The 20,511-nt window shown below is 38.4% G+C and overlaps 1 protein-coding gene across 2 annotated transcripts in view; it reads right to left on the reverse strand.

Annotated features, from left to right (window-relative positions):
- LOC135717215 (alpha-protein kinase 1-like) overlaps window positions 1-20,511 on the reverse strand; it is a 241,784-nt gene that overhangs the window by 192,647 nt on the left and 28,626 nt on the right. For both annotated transcript variants that reach the window (XM_065239191.1, XM_065239190.1), the window contains exon 3: window positions 13,230-13,265. In XM_065239191.1, the coding sequence (XP_065095263.1) occupies window positions 13,230-13,265 (36 nt within the window). The remainder of the gene's footprint in view (window positions 1-13,229; window positions 13,266-20,511) is intronic.

Below are 20,511 nucleotides of genomic sequence, written 5' to 3' on the forward strand. Positions count from 1 at the left end.
TTACTGGTGTCAACATAACCCAGGCTGTATACATTAAGAGTTGATTTTTCAAATTTTGAATTTTCTTCAGATTTTCTAAATTTTACCGAACAGTTCCTCAACTAACTAGCTAACTTAGAGCAAAATTAGTGTACAATGAACACTTAACACAACTCAATAAATTGTGATCAGCTTTTTATAATTAAAAATGGGTAAATAATCAATAATTTAAGTTAAAATGGCTACGTATCTGCTTCTGCATTTAAGATTTTGTCCTGTCGCATGCATAAGAATCTGAATAATAAGTTCCATTTGAAAACTCCGAGAAAACTAGTGTGATCTTCCCTTATTAGTGGGCACTTTAAATCTTCCGAGGACCATTCACCATTAAGCCCTCCCAATCAAATGCCATCCCACCTGAGCACGTACTCTTTGTTTTGATTATTCAAATTAACCCTCTCCATATCCCCGAGAGTCTAAAGGAGCAATCAAACCTCCAGCCATTCCATTCCTTCTCGGATATTACATTTGAATGTGAATTTGTATCATTATTACGACCTTATGAAGGTAATTATCATTATTCTTCTCGACTATGGTTCAGTTTGGACACTCACAGTTCTCTTTGGACACTCTTTGGTCCCAAACGAAGCGTAATGATGATCGTTTATAATCTGCGTCGCTTTTTGTCTTTGCTCGACACACTGCGTGAGATAGTCCTCCCTCGGTCATCGGGCATCAGCTGCAAATCTGATGGTGTCTTTTTTATGATACTTCCTCCACAGCTTAAAATCCAACAGTCATAATTGGAATAATTCAAAATTATGAAAATCGAGCCCCATGGGGGTGATGGTGGTGGTGGTGGATACATTCTCAAAGGCGCAATGAAATAATAATTATGTTAATAGTTGGTGGAGAGCTAGCTTCGTTTATTTGTATACAAATGACGATTTTTTTTTTCTTTCATAAAGCTGGTTCTTGTTTTGAACCGGTAGAGGTCTCATGCGGTTCGGTATCTGCCGAGTTGGTGGTGTCAATTTTGCGTGTTGTTAGAAGCAAATTGCGCCCCGTAGTTGAGTCACACGCACCATGGCAACAAACAGATCGCAGTATGCCATGAAGTGATTCTCTTTAAAATCTCATCATTTTTTCGAGAGGTGATTTAAATAATGAGTCGTGGAATTTTTTTCCCTCCCAAAAATTTAATCAGATGCAAAGCACATCATTTGCTAACAGCGAGCACTGATGAGTTTCCCAGGTAGGGCTGTCTCACGCAAATCGTAATAGACTGCTAAATGTTGGCCTACATTATGGAGTTACTTTTACGATGGAAACCAGTTTGATGCGGCGAATTAAGGTACAATACAATTAGCTAATTGACACGTTAGTACACGGTTTTAAGTGACCGCTCGGAGGTACGTTCATATAACACGTACCCTGACCGGAAAGAACCCTACTGGCGACCTTAGTACGGATTTCCCCATTCATAACGCCTACTAGATTGGAAATCGTTTGTGCATGTGTGTGTGAGAGCGTACTTGAATGTGTCGATCAAACAGGTTTTCCCATGGGTTCGCTGAAAAATATGAATGAAAGCACAAAACGGTCTAAGCGCAGCAACAGCGTTGTATGGAGATAATAGTGATCGGGAAGAGAAGGAGGAACTAATTCCAGAACTTGTCAGTTTTGTTGTTTTTGTTGTACGATCATTTGCCCAGGAGCGTTTCGAAAAGTTATGTTTTTGATTCGCCCGTAGACTTATGAGAGAGGGAGCAGTTGGCCGAAACAAGGTTTTGCCGATGGGAATAATTACAGGGTCCATACGGTTGGCTGTGTAGTTTCTGGAAGGAGAACATTTCTAATCTGTGTGGTTTATAGAAGATTAATTAAATTTTCGATTGCGGCTGAGGAGGATGGCTGCAACGAAGAACAGGAAATACATCCCCTGGATTAGAACATTTGAATGCATTTCCGATGATTTAATTATGATTAATCGAAGCAGGGTCTGGATCTGTGATTGATGATGCACATTGATAACCAAACGAAGTATTAGCTACATTATTCATTCATTCCAATTCACGGATGTGAATTGACGCAAACTAATCAAAGTTGCAATGCCTGACATTTCGGTGTTCTTGGAAATCAAAAACATACATCTCAAGCAAACCACAGTCTAGACATTTTACACAACTTGTATGCTGCGCTCACGTGAAAAGAAACACCTGACATCGAACAGCGGTTTTCTCACGGACCATTCCACCACACTCACCCTGGTTGGTTCCGCAAAATGGAAAGGAAGTTACATCAAAGCCACCAGAGTCAGTGCCAACTACGATTGTGTCTAAAATCCAATATCTATACCTTTCCCTTTCAACGAAGTATGTCATAATGAATCGAAGGTGTCTTCCCGCCTACTTTTCATCACGTCAACCATCGACCATTCGCGGTTGCCTGCCACCATTTCAGCAACAATGTTTCTTCGCTCCTTTCCACCCCTCTATTTGTCCACCCGTCCGACCGTCTTAATTTTTATCATTTCGACCGGCACTGAGACAAAACAGAGAACGCGCACTGATTTATACCGTACAAAGAGCGGGTGAGATCTACAAATTAACCACTGATCACTGTCATCATCTGCTTCTTTCGTCATTATTAGGAGCGAGATGTTGTGGCTCCTAAGCTGGCCGTCGTGGTTGTTGTTCCATCGTTGTGGCGGCGGCACTCTGGTTTCAAGAAGAAATGGGAAGCGCCTCAACTCGTGCTCGCGAGAGGGCGATTCGACCCCCAGCCGTAGAGAGATAAAGCCATAAAATTTAACGTAAAGAACTGTCAAAATATTTATTACTTCTTTTTACTATCTCCTTCCTTTCTCTTTTGTGTCGAGTCATATTTTCATTATGTTCGGAAGGCCCTTTATCTTGGGCGAGAGGCCAACCACTGTGCCTACTATGAATGGGTTTTGACGCAGCAGAGGGGGGCTTCCATGGCCCAAGCTACAAATATAAATCATAATTTAAATTAAGTGACTTTTTATTGCCTTTATCTCACGCCTGCCGATCCACCAATGATCAACCCAGGAAGATCCAGGACTCGTTTCGGCATGATTGCAAAAGGGCCGAACAGATTATACAAATTGTTCGCTTCAAATTAAATAATAAATGAATTCATTAAATTGTGATATTTGCAGTGCAGCTCCACCGTTGCCGGATGGACTTCTTTAGAGCAACAATTTTATTTATCTTTGCTGTGCCATTTCAATGAAAACAAAATCATTTTTTTACCCTCTGCACCACCGTGAAAATTGTGTTGTGGGAACTGGCAGTCAACGATTATGTTGAAAATCACGATAAACTGTTTCATCTCGGTTGGATCAGTGGATGTGCGCATTACTGGTTGACTGGAATTATTTCCAGTATGATTATTATTATTTTTTCTTTTGCGAAGCGTGAAATTTAACTGAAATTGGATTTAATTTCATTATGTAATGGCAAGAATTTCTAGCCGATATTAATTTATGGTGAACTGCAACATTTGGCTTCTGAATTTCTCAGCACAAAGCAACCGGTGACATTAACCGGGCTGCTTTGATTTCGATAAATGAAAAAAGCCCGCGCAGATATCCATGTAGGGGAGAACAGTACATAACGCACCCCCGGGGTAAGACGCACTTTTTCATTTTGTTTTGAGTTTTTCTTGGAATTTTTGATCCAATTCTAGGATTTATCATGCAGGATTTTGAGTTCAGATGCTATGCTAAAAGTGCTGCTTGATAAGACAACAAAAAAGTTACGTAAAAGCCATGAAAAACACAAATGAAAGTCAGCTGGTGCGTTCTGCCCAGGGGGTGCGTTGTATACCATTCTCCCCTAATGCCTTACAGACCGAGAATGTTTTATTGCGATCATTATTAATTTGTATCTGCTAGCTCTTGCTCAGTTGTCTGGAAAATAACAAACAACATTTTCATTCCACTTCCACTGTTTACGTCTCTTGACTTATTAAACTGTGTAGACGTTTTTTGCCCCATTGTTTCGCAAGCCGATTCGTGGTCTCATTAAAATATGACTTCTATTTGCTTTCCATCAAACCGTAGCCGATAATTAAAATCAATTTTAATTAATATTCACGGGCTACGACTTTGAGCAACACAGAGAAGCTAAAGGGGACTTCTCATGGCTTGCCAATAGTCGGTAGGGGAGGGAGAACGCAAAAACGGTGACCCAAGATACAAACAGTGAACAAGCGCTTATATGAATAAATCGGTTTGACTCACTGCGACTTGAAAAGCATGAAGTCACCTTGCCTCAGAGGCTGAAATTTATCAAAGTCATTTTGTGGGGGAAAATGTCAAATGATCTTTTTTCATTATCTAAATGAGAAAGTTTCGTTTGGTCCGTGATTAAGTAGAGGACGCTCATGCTAAGTTGATCATAATATATACATAAGAATTAATCTGCTATGATTTTTAAATTATCCATGTGTTTCCTATGTTTGTGATATAGGCAACATCAAATGAGCAGAGCTGGCAGTTATAATTCATATAAAAGTAAAAAGTCCAATTTAAGATTTGTTGAAACCAATAGCGTATCGCTCTATTAATGAACTGGCAAAGTGCCAAAATTCCCCAACACAGGAAAGATCACAGCAAATGTTCATGGATTTTATTATTATCGTATCGCATGAGAGGAAATAAATACCGGAGCAATCAATATTTGCATTTCAATTTGTTGCGATTTTAATGTTCCTAATATATTACGTATTTATGGCTGATAGTTGGCCTTCATCTTTTATTTATTTCTTTGCTACAAGCAAATGTCTCATAAGATGGTTCATTTTCTTTAGCAGGGATAAAAGATTTGAATCATTTTAAATCCTATGAAGTTAATTTTTCCGCAGACATTTTGCAGATATGTTTTTTTTTTTACTCTTTATTTGTTTCAAATTCAAAATAAATTACATTTCATTTTTAACCTAGGTGCTCCAGTTACTGCAGTAACGTACCAGCCTTAATTGTTATGATATATATCTAAGTGTTTTTACATTGTTCATGTCTTGGCAATTCAGTATTTTAAACAGGTTTTTTAACCTGCATGTCAGTATAACAATTGATATCTTAAAACTAAAAACTTAAACTAAATCTTATCTAATTATAAAGGGAATTAATCGTTGCAATTGAGGATTGCAACGATTTTTGCCTGAAGTTATTCATTATTTTGTTGGACATTTGTTCTAAAGTCTCAACATTCGAAATTCTATGTACCTCAGTAGTACTGTACCAGGGAGGCAACTTCAAAATCATTTTCAGAACTTTGTTCTGAATCCTTTGAAGTGCTTTTTTCCTGGTAGTGCAACAGCAAGACCATATTGGCACAGCGTAAAGCATGGCCGGCCAAAAAACTTGTTTAAATATTAGAAGTTTATTCGTCAGGCAAAGTTTGGATTTCCTGTTTATAAGAGAATACAAACATTTAATATATTTGTTACATTTGGCTTGAATGCCCTCAATGTGATCTTTAAAAGTTAATTTTTGGTTAAGTATTAATCCAAGATATTTCACTTGGTTTGACCAGGAAATTGGAACTCCGTTCATAGTGACTATGTGACTACTACTAGAATTCAAAAACGAAGCTCTAGGCTTGTGTGGAAATATTATAAGTTGAGTTTTGGAAGCGTTGGGAGAAATCTTCCATTTTTGTAAATAAGAAGAGAAAATATCTAAACTTTTCTGCAGTCTGCTGCAAATAACACGAAGACTTCTTCCTTTAGCGGAAATGCCTGTGTCATCAGCGAACAAAGATTTGTGGCAACCCTGAGGCAAATCAGGGAGGTCCGAAGTGAAAATGTTATACAATATAGGCCCAAGAATGCTACCCTGAGGAACTCCTGCTCTAACAGGTAGTCGATTAGATTTGGAATTTTGATAATTTACCTGCAGAGTTCTGTCAGTTAAATAATTTTGAACTAATTTCATAATGTAAAGTGGAAAATTAAACTTTTTCAATTTAGCAATCAAACCTTCATGCCAAACACTGTCGAATGCTTTTTCTATGTCTAGAAGAGCAACTCCAGTTGAGTGGCCTTCAGATTTGTTTGAACGAATTAAATTGGTAACTCTTAAGAGTTGATGAGTAGTTGAATGCCCATGGCGAAATCCAAACTGCTCATCTGCAAAAATTGAGTTCGTATTGATGTGAAGCATCATTCTATTCAAAATTATCTTTTCAAAAAGTTTACTTATTGAAGAAAGCAAACTTATTGGACGGTAGCTAGAAGCTTCAGCTGGATTTTTATCCGGCTTCAAAATTGGAACAACTTTTGCATTTTTCCATTTATCAGGAAAGTATGCATGGAATGTATGATGGAAACATCTGTTAAATAATTTTACCAAGAAAGACAAGGTACTCTCTGGGAGTTTTTTGATGAGGATATAGAAAATTCCATCATCACCTGGAGCTTTCATATTTTGAAAATTTTTAGTTATAGACCTTACTTCGTCCAAATCAGTCCCCCAGGAATCATCAAAAATATTTTCCCGAGAGAAAATATTCAGAAAATCCCGAGCAACCTGATTCTCAATAGGACTAGTAAGACCCAAACTGAAATTATGGGAACTCTCGAATTGCTTAGCAAGTTTCTGAGCTTTTTCCAAATTTGTGATCAAAATTTTACCACCTTCTTTAAGCGCTGGAATAGGCTTTTGAGGTTTTTTCAAAATTTTTGTGAGTTTCCAAAAGGGTTTGGAACTCGGGTCTAATTTAGAAATATTATTTTCAAAAGTTTTGTTCCTCAGGGCAGAGAATCGCTTTTTAATTTGTTTTTGCAAATCCCGCCAGATAACTTTCATGGCAGGATCGCGTGTTCTTTGATATTGTCTCCTACGGACATTTTTAAGACGGATCAAGAGCTGAAGATCATCGTCTATTATAATTGAATCGAATTTAACCTCGCATTTTGGTACTGAGGCAGCTCTTGCTTCAACTATAGAAGTAGTCAGAGATTCAAGAGCATAATTAATTTCATCTTTGGTTTGCAAAGGAATGTTTGGATCGAAGTTATATTCCATAAATGTTCGATACTGCTCCCAATCAGCTCTATGGTAATTGAAAGTAGAGCTGTTGGGATTACAAATTATTTCTTGGGATATTTCAAAAGTTACTGGAAGGTGATCAGAACCGAAGTCAGCATGGGTAACCAGTTGGCTACAAAGTTGACATGAATCAGTTAAGACCAAATCAATAGTTGAGGGATTTCTTGCAGAAGAAAAGCATGTTGGGCTGTTTGAATATTGAATAGTGTAATAACCTGCAGAACAATCATCAAACAGAATATTACCATTGGAATTGCTTTGAGCATTATTCCATGAGCGGTGTTTTGCATTAAAATCACCAATAATGAAGAATTTAGACCTATGACGGGTAAGTTTCTGAAGGTTACCCTTGAGAAAATTCATTTGCTGGCCTACGCATTGGAATGGCAAATAGGCAGCTATAAACGTAAGTTGTCCAAATTTTGTTTCAACAGAAACTCCCAAAGTTTCAAAAACTTTGGTTCCAAATGAAGAAAGAATTTTATGTTTGATTCGTCTATGAATAATGATGGCAACGCCACCACAGGGTCCATCAAGACGATCATTTCTATAAATCAAGTAATTTGCGTCCTTCTTAACCTTATGGTCAGGTTTAAGGAACGTTTCAGTTATAACGGCAATATGCACGTTATGAACTCTCAAAAAGTTAAATAGCTCGTCTTCATTATCTTTAAGAGATCGAGCATTCCAATTTAAAATATTTATTTGCAAATTTTACCCCAGTTTGAATAGCATCAAACATGGAGTTAGATTTAAGCATATCAGAAATCATGTCAATTAATGATTTCTGTAAAAATTCCATTTTAGGGGCAGTAATGCTTCCTAAGTCAAAATTGTCAAAATTTCCGTTAGAATTACTTTGGTTAGTATTTTGATTTCTACCCACTGCAATAGCAGCATAGGTAGCTCCATTAACTCGCTGAATATTGTTAGCAGCGAGGGGAGTAGGGATGAAACATTTGAAGCAGGGGTGATATTTGTACCTACGGGTACGAATGTAGAATTTGTTCCTCGCTGACCGTTGTTAACAGCAGAGGAATTTGTACCTGGTCGGAAACGTGGAGCGTTTCTTACCTGTCGGTTAGAACGAGATTGTAGGATCGCTTTGCGAGTCTTACATTCCCAAAAATTGGATTTGTGGTTTTCATCACAATTTGAACATTTAAATTTCTTAGGATCTTCCTTCACAGGACAGTCGTCCTTTGCGTGAGAGGAATCACCACAATTCATGCATTTAGCTGGCATGTAGCAATTTTTAGTTCCGTGACCCCATCCCTGGCACTTACGGCACTGAGTGAGGTTTTGGAAATTTCCTCCAGTCTTCCTGAAGTGTTCGCACTTCACTCGGACATGGAGCATAAGGCTAGCTTTTTCTAAGGCCTTAAGGTTGTTTAGTTCACTAGACTTGAAGTGAACTAAATAAAAATCATTAGAAATCCCGTTGCGCGAATCGCCAGGACGGGATTTCATTTTCATTTTGATTACTTGGAGTGGCACAACTCCAAGTAATTTTGCCAGTTCATCTTTGATCTGATCCAGGGATTCACCACTGGGCAGTCCTTTCATGACAACCTTGAACACACGTTCAGTTTTGGTGTCGTAAGTAAAAAAATTGTGCTTCTTCTCAGTAAGATACTTGAGAAGACATTTAAATCCGTCCAAGGTTTCAGCCAATACACGGCATTCACCCCGACGTCCAATTTGTAGAGAAAACTTAACTTTCACGAAGTTCAAAAGTTCCATGCGAAGAGCATGGAAACGGAAGTGGTTATCACAATAGGGGGAATCTTTTCCTTCTTGGCATTAAGCCGGGAAAGTTTACTAGAATTTTTCTTGGATGATGGATCATTCTCATCATCCGTGAGCAAATCAAATTGATTGCTCAAATTAATTTCTTCAGAAGGGGGGTCAAGAGTTTGCCCCTTTCTTTTGCGTTTAGGCGCCATGGCGGCCGTAAATTTTTATCCAAATCGACTTCCAAGCAGATTACTATAAGAATCTGAAGGATCGAAGAGGAATTTTCCAAATCGATATCCAAGAAGGATTACCTCGGGTAGGGTCCAAACAAGGATCGAATAGGAATAAAGTTGAACAAGGTAGAAATTTTACAGGTTGAGCACTGAAAAGTGCTGTTTAAATTTGTTGTAGCTTTAGGTAGTAGTAACACTTCCTTCAGCAAAAAGCAAATAGATCCGCACGGCAAGAGAGCACGATGCGGACTGATTTGCAGATATGTAATGAAGATGTTTGAACTGTATGAAGATATGCAGAAAAACGATGAAGACATCCGAAAGCTTTTTGAATTTTAAGCAGACATGTGAAAAATTTTACCATTTAAATGAAGATTTTAACTACAAATGAGCTCTCTCTTGAACGTATCTGAACGTATATGAATAATGTTTCATTTGGTTTTGTTTTGTTATAAAACAATACTTGATCGACCTAAAAACATCCGTAGAACTTTATGTTAATCCTTGATAAGCTGGAGATTAGACTGATGCAAAATTTGAAATTTTCGCTCCACAGTGCTCAAACGGTTCCAAATTGGGTCCTGCTTAGCCTCCCAAAATTTGAACTACTGTAGTGAAAAACTGACAAGGCACAAACCATTTCAAGCTTATACGAGAATTACTATGGGAAAACTTTATGTTTTTGTTCATATCTATCTACAAATATCAAAAGTTATTAATGATTCAAGTCACTGATGTCTTATTTTTATGCTCATTCAACTGTTCAGCAGACAACATTAGTGTTTCTGATTAGAAGAATAGAGCACAAATATCATCGCTACTATGTCAAACTGCAGAATACAGTGTTGCTAACAGAACAGCTGCTTGATCATGCCATAAGATTATCAATCTCTTAAACAATTAATAACTTGACATTTGGCTGAAAAACGATATTACGCAAAGTTGTAGCAAAGAAGAATTCCGGTAAGAATAGTTATAGAACTTTTCGAAAAAGCAATATGAAAAATGGGTAGAAGACAATGAACAAAAAGTTTGGTTTTCCCATAGTAATTTCCATATAAACTTCGAATGATTTGTGTCAAGTCAGTTTCTTACCAAATGAGTTTAATTTTTGGGAGGCTAATCAGGACCTGATTTGAAGCCGTTTGAGCACTGTGGAGTGAAAATTTCAAATTTTGCATCAGTCTACTGGAGATCATTGAATACTTAACGTGCCATTCTGAAAGAATATATTCTTTTTTTTTTCCTTTATTTAACGTCGGTCTCTGTTCCGCAATCTAGTGCCAATCACCGACGGACATCCATTGCCATCCATTGATAGCAATCGAATGTGCAGGAAGGCAGCTTCCACACCTGCGTAGGATATCGCACCCATTCACAACACACATGGGCCGGGACCAACGGCTTTACTTCCCTTCCGAAGGAAGACGTGACCAGAGACTTTTATGCCTAAGAAAAATCCCACCAATCTCGGCTGGGATTGAACCCAGACCCATCGGGGTGTTAGAAAGCAGTCACGCTTACCACTACACCACAGGCGCCGGCAAAATAATATATAAGGGACGACTTTTGAATCATTGACGATTTTCACAAGAAGATCAACCTAAAGCCTTTAAAAAAATACTCCTTGATCAACCTGCCATCTCACAAAAATATTAGCGTACGCAATTTGAACTAATGAAAAGTTTAAGAACTTCAGAAGAACTTCATCATGTTTTGAAAAAGGAACCACAGTACTATACTAAAAATTATTATCAGGTGCGGATCTTTCAAAACATTCCCATGATAATATCTGATGAACCAGAAATCTAGCGTACCTTCAGTACTTGATCAACTTGTCAATGAAGTACCTTCAGTACTTGATCAACATGTAATCTTGAAATTAAATCTTCAGAACTTTATATACGTCTTTGAATAGTTGGAGATCTTCCAAATACTTCCTGACCTTTAAAAATATCTGAGAAATTTTAATTTTTTAACAGTTTATGATATTCAGAATAATACTTCGTCAACCTTATCATATACCAAGACTTTGAAAAATTCTAGAGGAACTAGTTGATTTGTTTTTGAAAATCAATGAATTTCAACAAAGTGTTCTAAAATTTCTACGATGTTTCCCGCACGCAAAGTTTTTTGAACCTAAACTTAGTTCCATGAACTCAAATAAAGCTCCCTGAATCCATTGAAGCTCTTTGAACCTGAAGTTTTCTCAATGTGTGGGAAGTTTTGCGAAATCCAGGAAAGTTGCTTCCATTTCTAAGAAGCTTCCTGAACAATTTTTCCATAGCTTACACAAACTGAATGTTTACCAAGATTGCTGAAATTGTAGATATTTCCTATAACTCATCTAATGGTTCCTAATTTCTTCAAAGCTTTCCTTTTTTTCTCTAGTTCTCTTATTTAACCAAGATCCATGACAATTTTCAATCTTCCTGGAAAATAACCCTTCTAATTTTCCTGAATATATGTGTTACACAAAGTTTCCAAAAGCTCCAAATTTAGTTCTTAACAGTTTGCTGATTTTTTACAATTTTCCCTGAGCACTAAGCTTCTGAACTTCTACGAAGATCACTAAGGTTTAACAAAAATGATCGAAGTTATGTGAATTTCCCTGAACTTTTAAAAACTCAACATTATTCGCTTAACTTCTACAAAGATCGCTGAACTACTATAAATTCACTACGTTCTTGATTTTCTATCAGTCCCCTGAAATCCTTCAAAACTGTTAAACTTCTACGGCATCCCTTAAACTAAGACAAGAAGCCCTAAAGTTAAAAGACGGATCAAGTGGTCATAGTGGTTCCTATATAAGTATTATGGCCGTCTACCTGAGACTTTGTCAATATGAGGCAATAGATTGCAAAATTATTTAAAATTATTTAAAAATATTGCCCAATGGAAAATTTCACTCAGGAAATGTAATTTCATCAGCTCAAATGATGTGATTTATTAAAATTAAGCAAATATAATCATTTTCTTAATTTTTTAATTCAACCCACAAAAATTGTCAAGTGGGTGCAGGTTTTGATTGGATCTATATGATGCGTCAAGTAAAGCACACATTTAAAATAAGAAACATGGTAACATTTTATAAGAAACCTATACTTGAATTGGGTGAATTAACGTTTGATTTTATCAAATAAGTTGCTATGGAAAACAAGTGCCAATTAAAAATAATCATTTTATAATTATTCTTCAACTGAATCGACAACGTACTTCACTAATACCAGTTCAAATGAAAATATACATGAAAGATCACCATCGTAGCAATCCACTGGGACTCGTGGAGACTGCACGTCTCTTGCAAAAAGCATCGCCTGCTCGGATCCTGTGTATTGTTGATTCAAATTTTCCCATATATCCCATAGTAACAATCGATCGCGACATCGCGATTAAAAATAATATACACTCATTCTCCTTTTTATCTGACCCATTCTTGATTAAAGGCAAAAGATTCTTTTGTTTTCGGTCTCCTTGCTCATATTCGAGTAATGTTCACCGGCCGACGGTTTTTTCTCCCTTCTCTACAACCTTACATTATTAAGTTTTCTCCATTACAGTTGCCACGTTGCCTTTCTCATATCGCATCGTGGGTCCTCTCACAGCCAACCAAGATATGCAGATTATTATTATTTTTGATCATTATTCCGCGGATCGAACACACGATCCTTTACCTGGGTGGACCGTACGTATTCATGCACGCGTCGTCCTCCAAAGTCGTGCTTAAAATTAACTCTTGTTTCATTCTTTTTTCGCCAGCAATTTACCCCTTCGAATCCTATTTAATATCATGAGCAGGAAGCAAGCAAGATTCGAGATAATCGTGTTTCTTCGTGTACTCTCCCCCTTGAAATCTCTTCAATATCGATCGATTAACGCGCTTATCCTCTCGCTCACGGTTCCCTTAGCTTCATTCAAAATATTGTGGTTCCATTGTCAAAATTCAAATTTTCCCACCATAGTCAACAGACATCGTAGTCACCGATGTTGTTCTTGTTGTTGTTGTCGTCGTCGTCGTCGTCGTCATCGACGTTGTTTCAGTGTTTACTGCGATCGCGCGAACAAAAGATGAAACAACGGCGTATCACATCGCAGCATCCGTGGAGTTGTGAGCACGAAAAGTATCATCACCATCAGCAGGGCCTTGGAATTTGGAGTACACGAGCAAACGAGGTAAAAAAAAAAGTTGGACTTACCGTAAGGTTTATCTCGGATTTCGCTATCGCTGTTATCTGAAATTAAAAGCCACGGAGAGAGAAAGGAAAATTGAGATAATTGCGTTAATCGTGCCCAGTCGAACTATGCTAACAAGGATCATTTTAATATATTTCAATATACGTTTCCCGCTCAACTATGCAGCAATCGCTCCAGCCCGGTCGGCAATCGGCGATCTCAACTTCCGAAACGTTCCCATTCGCCCATTCATAACCGTCTCGAATTGGAGCAATTTTCGAGCAGCAAGATCGTAATGATGAAGGTGATCATGTGGAGAGTTTCTTCTTTTCCTTTTTCACTACTCTCCGAAGAATAATGATTCTTGAAAACCTTCGAAATCAGAATCACAATCTGACAGCAAGGTGTGAATGGAGCAAAGCGTGGACGATGAAGAAATTACTCTCCAACAAAAAGTTGAATGAAATCGGAAGCGAATTTGAATTTGGTCTTTCTTGTGAACTCTCACGGAGCAGCACATTTAATCAGAGCGAGTGGCGTGCGTCATGGGATGCCATGAGTTTTTCGGAGCGTTCCGCGATTGCTTCGGTTTTTGCTCAAGCAGAAGACGATATTCCGAACATTGAACAGACACAATAAAAATTGGCCAAAAATCATAGATTAAGTAAAGCCGTTCTGGACTCATAAGGCTTTACAAATATTACCGAAAAAATCACAAAAACTTCCCACATTCCGTAGGAGAAAAAAAAACTATCCAAATCGTCAATATTTGTATATACGTCCGGTAATGCTCTCCTTCACTCACGAGCCCCCGAAACACGATCGCAAGTATCGTTTTAACCATCCTCCGAGCCAGGAAGTTAAAAATTATCCATAATTACCACCAACAATGGACGTTAACACCGTTTCTCTCAATCATTCCCGACTTCTCGGTACAAAGCCGGGTAGCGCGACTACTCTAGAGAGCGACTAGAAACAGCCAGTAGCAACCAAAGCCCGCTGCATGCTGGATGCTGGAGACGAGATCGAGCCATCATCGCGGGCGAGATCGTTTCCATACCTATATTCAAATAATCGGTCCACGGGAAAAAAATATTATTCATCTGCCGGGCATGGCATGGGCTTATTATTTCATTCCGGGCTCTCGGTTCCGCTTATTAGATCGCGTCTTTTGTCCAAACTCATCAAAGCTGAGCCTTCCAAACGCTCGATGAAGGTGATGGGAAAGGTAATTTTCATCTTCGAGAAGATGATGATGATGATGATGATGATGGCGGTGATCTTGGCCGGGATCAGGTTAATTTCCAAAATTTGAATTTTTAGACGAATTATCATTCCCTGTATCCGAACTCTTCATAGTGAAGCGGATAAAAGGAATTCAACGCTCAAAACGTCCAAATAGTGAAACACATGTCCATCACAGCGAACTCCACATGTGTAACGGAGCAATTACTAATACAATCTCATATTTTAGCCGAAAACAACAATTAGACACCATATAAGCAAGCCAAGCCCGTCGAAACAACAAGTGTAAGAAAAACTTCAAAAATCGCGATATCAATCTGAATTTCCATACACACTAATTAGCGGGCCTCCAATTAGCCGCCACTGACTGGGCCCCGATGTGTGAAGGAGAAAATCTGCTCCCTAGCTGTTTTCCTTCTGTTATTTTCCCACTTTATTTTGGTTTGACATGACAGTTGCTTTTTATGCTGATATTAATCTTAATATTTAATTTCAAGTCCGCGCACTTCAGCCACACATGCGGTTCTTTTCCTCCCACTCTAGCACTCGGAAGGAATCGCAGTAGGCTATTCAAATTTTAACAATTTGATGATTCCCGCGGCACTTGATGGTGTTGTTGTTGTTGTTGTTGATGATGTTTGCCTGTTGTGCCCGGCAGCAGGCTATCGAAAGAGTAATAACTTTAATTTTCCAAAATATGAGCTACACACCTACAACACTCGGCCAACAACTGTCAGGAATCGTAGCAGGCGACGAGCGCAGTCAAGTATGCGGCGCCACACTTGAGTTACCACTCTACCTCTTTGCAGGCTTCTTGCGCAATGTGCAGGCATAAGCTTTCTTGGTCGAAGTTCGTCGACGATGGATCATTTTGATTGTGTCGAAAGTTTTGTACATTGCGTAAAAAGTAGAATTTATTACTTTGTTATGATGACTTATTCAACTCACTTGCCTGCAGTAATTGGAACTCTGCGGGGTTACGTTCGAAAGTATGCCTGATAGTTGGAATTTAACAAGTTTTGGCAAAATTTAAAAAATTTAAGAAGAAAAATGGAATATCATCCCGGATTTCAGCAAAATAGCAGAGTCAGTTTAGAAAGGACAACTAGATGGTTATTGATTTAATTTGGAATTAATTAACGACCCAAGTAACCAACAAGCCCGTTAATCGAACTTTTTGCTATATAAGGCAACTATACGACTGATATAAAGTTCCCTATATTTACCTTATATCGCAAAAAGGGCGATTATCGGGCTTGGTGGTTACTTGGGTAGGTGTAACCAACTATCTTAACGGAATCCCTTTATAAAGAGCTTTGAGTGTGTTGGATGATTTCCTTTAAATTCCGTTATAATTGCTAATCTTTTGACAGATACGCGTATTTCGTCTACTATTTGCAGACTTCATCAGTGCCAAATACTCAACACCACATTATTTTGCCTACTAGATTACCCGCAATTTTGTGTTTACTTCGAATGACTCTTAATTTAAGCGACTGTCGTCTGCTTCAGCTCCCAGCAAATCGAATACATTTTTGACCGTACCGGTAGTGATTATTTAAAAAATGCCATTGAAATGCAAAAGCGAATTGAAATGTCATTTTCTACCGGCAGTGTGACGGAAAGCTCTCGATTATGTAGTGTAAATAGTCTTTATTGCCAGTTGAAATTTCATTTAGATGAAAGTCGATTTTAAACTGGTTTAATACAATTCAGCTACATTTAAGTTACGAATTATACCATATTTAAGAATAGCAGAAAACTGTAAGCTGCTTCTGCTTCTGTTCCTGTTTATGATGTTATTACGGATTTGAACGAGGGAACAGAGTATAAAGTGTATGTTGATGTAAAAGATTATAATAGTCCTGACATGATTGATGATTTATACTTGTCATACGCAAACTTATTTATAATTATTGAAATCTAAAAAAATAAATTTAATCTTCAATATCAATTGTCCCCACGCTTTTTATCGTGCAGCGCTCGTGTTTATTTACATTGTTCGATTGTAACCGTGTTTGACGGTTCGATTGGAACTTTTAATTTCAGTCTTTATGCGTCTCTTATAAAACATCGTCTCTGGGTGTTACCAGTGGGTATATGGATTTCCTGCCCTATGTTCAATCTTATTATTTTGAATACATAAAAGCGAGCAGTTCCACACCAAATGATGCATCGGAAAAATTGGACTTTCTCCGATTGCATAAAATAAAAAAAATAAATATGTAGCACGAAAATGTCACTTCTGATTGGATTGACGTTGCGTTGCGTTTGTAACGGAGTATTTCGTAGATTGCATGTCATGTTTCTACTTTAACGTTTTTATTCTGATTGCTTAGGAAAACTATTTTTTCCTTGATTTGTTTTCCGTCGATCTTGTTTTCCGAACTGAGCATCAATGCTACCGACGCCAGGGAGGCAGCTCCCACATCTTTACCCTACCTATCGACCCATCAACTTATGAACCGGGGACCAACGGCTGATCAGAGATTTTATGTCTCAGAAAAACCCGGCCTTTTGAAGTGAGAAGCAATCACGCTTACCACTACACCACCGGCACCGCTAAGGAAAACTATTTGGGAGTGAATAGTTCTCCAATCATAGTTCAGAAAATGAAAACCATGACAATTACCATTGCCGCCCATCTTCTCCGTTGCGGGAAAATACGGATTTTGTTGATGTAACATCTACTTAAAGGGAGGCCAGGGACTCACCAACGGAGTTGGATAGTTGGGTAGGGATGGGTCAGGATTCGCTTAACCAGGCAATGCGACCATGGTAAATGTTTTATTTTGGAAGAGCCTGGGAGTAAACCAATGGTCTTCTACTAAGTAAGCAAAAGCGGCAGCCACCAAGCCAGCCGAGGTTCTCAATTTAAATTCCAATCCTGTTTAAAATAAAATTAAATAAACAAAAAGGAAGCGTCCCACCCGAACGATACAATTTACTCCAGTCATGTGTGATACAAACACTTGATGGAATGTACACTTTGGGGGGCCACTTGGTAGTTCTGACGACTTCTCCAACGACAGTCGATAGCCGTGAAGATTAAATCTCACTCACGACGATTTATATCCTTCTGCAGAAAACCCAAAACTATTTCAAGAAGCTCCAAAACTAGCAGAGTGACAGTAACGAGCGAAAAACATGGCACACTTTGATCTTCACATTCCACAAACAATTTCAACTACAACCAGTGCTTGGATTTGCAAGAAGTAATCAACTCTGCACATTGTGCCGAAACACATCGTGGCACACTGATCGGCGGGTCATGGCACACGATGACAAATATGACACAAAATATAATATAAAATGGGCATCACTCTTTTGTGTCGATATTTTGCCAATCGTTGGTAAGGTTTACTTTTTCGTTTACTTCAAAGTAAGGGGATTTTTTTTTTGTCAGTGCCATTTTCCAGCAAAATTGTCCCTAATTATAATAAGAGATTGTATAATTGACGTAACGCTCTTTGTCTTTATGCCTTCTGGGGGATGAACCTCTACAGAAACTCCACACGGCTTTTGAGAGATGTTCATAGTTTCAGGGAAGTCCAAACGAACTAGTCAGAGTCACCACACCCCACAGAATATGCCAGAACTAACTAGAATTAAGCTTTAACTAGATGGTCATAGGATCCGGACCGAGAGTCAACTGTATGGGTAAGGAGCATTGCAGCGATAATGTACGGTGTCAACAACACCCCGGTGCCGAAAGATCCTACCATTCTTCAGATGTATCTGCAATCGCAGCTGTTTCTCCCGCAGAACACCCCGGTACGATTCGTGGTTCACCAATCAGTCAGCCGTACAGCTCATTCTATGGACTGAACTCGGGTTCGATTGACTGTGGAGGTCTCTCTACGCTCTTTCGCAACTATTCGTATCTCCGACAGGTAACAGTTTCAGGGAGATTAATATGCGATGCTGGTATGATCAAGGATAAAAAATATGAAGGAACAACAGGCAGATACAAGGAGGAGGTAGTCATCAAACGACTGCAACCAGTATCGAGATTCTGGACCGACATTTGGATAGGGAGCAGTCAGAAGAATTTAGTACCTAACCACGACTGCTGACGCTGGGAAGCTACTGCAGGTCTATTGCTGATACTACTATCGCCGGTGGACATTTTAGGTCGCATACTTCCTATTTTTCAGATTGTAGCATAGTCCGAGTAGCACGATGATATTGCAGACAAGATTCATCTTCCACTTGCCTGTTGGGTACTTGGTTTCGGCAAACGTCTGCCAGAATGACGCGCGGTAGAGAACTGTATTCTCCTGGATGGACAGCTTCTGTCATCAGTCACCCTTTTCCTTCTCGCGAAGGGGCTAATCTTTGAGTGCCATTTTCTTGAATTCACAATCTCAAAAGTCATAAGTGCAGGGTTCCCAAACTCATGGGTTACTGAGACTGATAGCTTGATTGCCACACTTTGGCACTTTCGGCACAACGCTTGACCTAGCTTTTGGCACAGATTGTCATTGTCATCAACAGACTTTCGCGCGATATTGACCAAATTGTTATTCAGATAGTCACTGATAAACTTGATCCTCAAAAAAACCTTTGTCATAATCTTATTCAATTTTTCGTCACCAAGATTCACTTGGTAACAAAAAGTTTAATTTCGTGCATTCTGAGTCCCATTATTATTATACAAGCAATTCAGGACGTAGATGCTTGTTCACTTTAACAGCTCCATGTAATTTTTTTGCTCAGGTAATTTAATTCAGTGTCAAATTTAGCTAATAAAAAATCTGCACATGTTCGTCACTTACAGCATTGTCACTGACAATTGACAAGGTTTGCCTTGACGATGATTGTTAGCTCAAATGAGTGACCCAAGCAGAATTTTGATTATCGCCGTGTTATTGTCGAGATTTTGCAGCACTGATTAAAACCACAGAATACATGTTTTAGCTCTTTCTTATTTTATATGTTGAAACATTAGTGACAAATAATAAATGATTTATCTTTTTTTTTTTAATACACTTTCTTTCTATTTTTGAATGCATCAAATATTTTAGCATCATTTTCAGTTTAGTTTAGTAACGTTGAGTAATTTTGTTGTCTCACACAAGAATGAACGAGTGAAGTTTTGGGTTCCTTGATTTTGTTTTGCATTATTTTATTTCTCGTTAAGATCTTAAGCCATACTTACTCTTCTGCTTTTGGATTATTTACTTAATTAAAAAGCTCTCTCTTATTTTTTTATGGAATTTGTTTAACTTGCTCTAGAAGCCATGCGTGTTATTGTTCATTCTACCAGAATCCACAATTTTTCCTTGTTTCTTGTAATACCACAAATTATTATTGCAGATTTGGAAAGTGCGATAAATTTCCTTTTAGAATTTATCAATAGTCTCTTATTTGAGTAATTCAAAAAGATTCAACGCACTTTCGCACTTTGCAAAAACGGACAATAATTTGGTCAAACCCATTGTTACGTCACGTAGAATGTGTCAATAGAATCTTACATTTCTCGGTTCGGTGGTGTACGTTCGAGATCTTGAAAATTTAACTCTACCCAGAACCCTTAATATTTTTAGTTTCATGTTTGTAGGAGGGGCGATCCCCATATTTTCTGAATCTCATAAAGTCCAAAAGCAAGAAATCTATTCAACTTGGCGCTAGTCATTTTATTGTCACGGGTTCCTTTAACTAACCCACAACAGGTTCAATCTGCTCCACTCAAACGGAGCAATTAAAAGGTGTTAGTACACGCTTGCTTCGTTCTCATAAAAAGCTAAATCAAAACAAAAAAATCGTCTTCAAGCTACCGACAGACTTGCGTGTGGCCTAGGGCAATCGCTACCGCCAAGTCAGAGCCTACTGTGCGCGATGCGATGCGATGCGATACGATGCATCTTATTCCGTTTCGATTTGCATGCTCAGCGTTTACTGCACCGACCGTCGTCGGTTTCTTCTGCACTTGCCACTCAAGAGTAGGCGTAATTAAAATATCGTTAGGCGCAGGGTACATACATTTGTACCGACGAAGCACGACGTTCAACGCTTAAGCCTAAATATTCTGCATTTTTTCGTTTCTTATGCCGCTCA

The sequence above is a fragment of the Ochlerotatus camptorhynchus genome, unplaced genomic scaffold, assembly GCF_037179485.1.
Source record: "Ochlerotatus camptorhynchus isolate MF236.1 unplaced genomic scaffold, CSIRO-AGI_Acam_v1.1 ptg000052l, whole genome shotgun sequence".
Lineage (NCBI taxonomy): Eukaryota > Metazoa > Arthropoda > Insecta > Diptera > Culicidae > Ochlerotatus > Ochlerotatus camptorhynchus.